This window comes from Phasianus colchicus, chromosome 29 (genome assembly GCF_987193195.1).
Source record: "Phasianus colchicus chromosome 29, bPhaCol1.hap1.1, whole genome shotgun sequence".
Taxonomy (NCBI): domain Eukaryota; kingdom Metazoa; phylum Chordata; class Aves; order Galliformes; family Phasianidae; genus Phasianus; species Phasianus colchicus.
In genome coordinates this window covers 2,313,675-2,316,423 of record NC_143464.1, presented here as the reverse complement: position 1 = coordinate 2,316,423, position 2,749 = coordinate 2,313,675, and the positions used below count along the sequence as shown (strand labels likewise).

Here is a 2,749-nt window from a genome sequence, read left to right as displayed (position 1 = left end):
AGAGGGTGGTGAGGCACTGGGACAGGTTGCCCAAGGAGGTTGAGGATGCCCCATCTTGGAGGCATTCAAGGCCACTCTGGATGTGACTCTGAGCAGCCTGGTCTGCTGGTTGGCAACCCAGCCTGTGACAGAGGGTTGAAACCAGATGATCATTGTGATCCTTTTCAATACAGGCCATTCAATGACTCTGTGATAACATAGGCATGTTACGGAAAAGGCTGTGAGTCATTTGTTGAGACAGATGAGAAGACAATCCCTGCTGAAATTTGTCCATGATATCATTTTCCGAACTGCATCCTTGAGCTCCTGGTTCCTCATGCTGTAGATGAGGGGGTTCAGTGTGGGAGGCACCACCGAGTACAGAAATGACACCACCAGGTCCAGGGATGGGGAAGAGATGGAGGGGGGCTTCAGGTAGGCCAAAAAGTCAGTGCTGACAAAGAGGGAGACCACGGCCAGGTGAGGGAGGCACGTGGAGAAGGCTTTGTGCCGTCCCTGCTCAGAGGGCATCCTCAGCACGGCCCTGAAGATCTGCACATAGGACACAACAATGAAAACAAAACACACAAATACGGCAAGAACACTAAACATAATAAAACCAATTTCCGTGAGGTAGTCTAATTCTGAGCAGGAGAGCTTGAGAATCTGGGGGATTTCACAGAAGAACTGATTGATGGCATTGCCTTGGCAGAGTGGCATTGAAAATGTATTGGCAGTGTGCAGCAGAGCATGGAGAGCCCCAGCGCCCCAGGCAGCTGCTGCCATGGTGGCACAAGCTCTGCTGTCCATCAAGGTCCCGTAGTGCAGGGGCTTGCAGATGGCAACGTAGCGGTCATAGGACATGAAGGTGAGAATGCAATACTCTGCTGATAACAAAAGCAAAAAGCAAAAGACCTGTGCAGCACATCCTGAGTAGGAGATATGCCTGGTGCCCCAGAAGGCATTGGCCATGGCTTTGGGGAGAGTGGTGGAGATGCAGCCCAGGTCGAGGAGGGCAAGGTTGAGGAGGAAGAAGTACATGGGGGTGTGCAGGCGGTGGTGGCAGGCTACGGCTGTGCTGATGAGGCCGTTGCCCAGGAGGGCAGCCAGGTAGATGCCCAGCAAGAGCCAGAAGTGCAGGAGCTGCAGCTGCTGCGTGTCTGCCAACGCCAGCAGGAGGAACTCGCTGATGGAGCTGCTGTTGGGCATCTGCAGTTCCTGGGCATGGAGTCCTGTGCAGAGTGCAGAAAATAATGACAGAAGTCAAGATAACTTGCAGACACTCTCCTCCTGCTATACTATAGAAATGTTTCTTTCTCTTTGAAAAATGTTCATTTAACTTCATAACTTCAATTTCCTTGCATGAGCTTTAGTGTACCTTAAGAAGTAGAAGCTGAAAGAGCTCTTACTTTCCTCTCATTTCCTAATCATATCTCAGCTTCCTAGATAATTTCCTCTTACAGTCAATTTCCATCCCTCATATCTTTATGCTGTCTGCACTCACAGTGCCCATCCCTACCTCTTTCCTGCCCTTAAATTTCTGTTAGAGAAAGCTGTCTGTTTTCAGGATAAGAGCATTATTCATGTCAGCAGAAAACGATAGCAATTTCAGCTGAAAGCACTTTAGGAGAATGTTCATATAAGGGCAAATTGTGAATGGTACAATTCAGGATTCTCAGAGATGTGTTCATATTTCACATCTCCTTTCAGAATTCTGCCTCCAACTCATTCTCCTTCCCTAAGAACAGGTGTTGGAAAATCCCTGCCTTGTCTCTCCTCCTGCAAAGCACCCTTGGAAACACACAGTGGTGAGTGTAGCTGTTATCCCCCTACCCCAGGCAGCAGCTGTAGCAGCAGAAGTCCTCTGCCCTGCCCTGCCGTGGGACTCCTTCCCCCCACACATCTCCCCGCAGCGCCCTGGGCAGCTCCCCGGGCAGGCTGAGTGCTGAGTGCTGAGTGCTGAGTGCTGAGTGCTGAGTGCTGAGCCTGGCAGGCGGCAGAGTCAAAGCCTGCAGTGAGACTTACCTTGTCAAAGGCTGTGAGCAGTGCTCCTGCAGTGAACTCAACACCTGCTCAAACCATACATATCCTATAAGCTCTCTGCCCTTTCTCTCCTCTCCTCCTGTCACCTGCAGGCTGTGCTGTGCAGAAGAGCTGCTCCTGGGCACAGCTGTCTCCCTGCAGCGCTGCCCACTTGTAGGAGCTCCCTGAGTCCCAGGAGCCCAGCCCAGCCCAGCCCAGCAGGGGATGTCATTTTCTCTTCCTCACTGCTCTCCCTGGAGATGACTTGGGGGCTGCAGGGCTGGCAGCTCCTGATAGACAACAGGGTCATCTCTGCAAAACGTACTTTGAAGTCAGATGAATTAATCACCAGTAGCCAAGCTGATTTCGGAAGCATTGTTTGTCCTAACAGATTGTGTGTGCCGAGCAAAGCTGCCAATGCCCCATCTGGTGTCATGGTTTTATGATTCTTGTTATCAGTATTCCACATCATAACATCATGTAAAGCACCGGGAATGAAAGAGTTAATACTCCAGTTCTGTGGACGGACAACTTTCTGGATACCTGGTTCTCAGAAGAGAAGAAGAACCGCATATCCCAGGGGACTCTGAGTTCAGAGGGGAAGATAAGCCGTGGGAGGAAGACCTGGGATCTCTCACTTGCTCGCTGCCTGGCAGTGTGTGGCTGCGCGCCCCAGCCGTGCGCCTTCAGTTCAAAGTAAGGCTTTTGGTTTCAGACACTTGCTCTCTCATTATATTTCAGTTATTAC

At 50.9% G+C, this 2,749-nt stretch overlaps 1 protein-coding gene across 1 annotated transcript; it reads right to left on the bottom strand.

The window, feature by feature from the left end:
* Positions 1–225: 225 nt before the first annotated feature.
* On the bottom strand, positions 226–1,188 carry LOC149914570 (olfactory receptor 14J1-like). The gene has a single exon (XM_090126432.1). It carries the CDS (start codon positions 1,186–1,188, stop codon positions 226–228), a length of 963 nt encoding a protein of 320 aa, XP_089982558.1.
* Between the last annotated feature and the right edge of the window lie 1,561 nt (positions 1,189–2,749).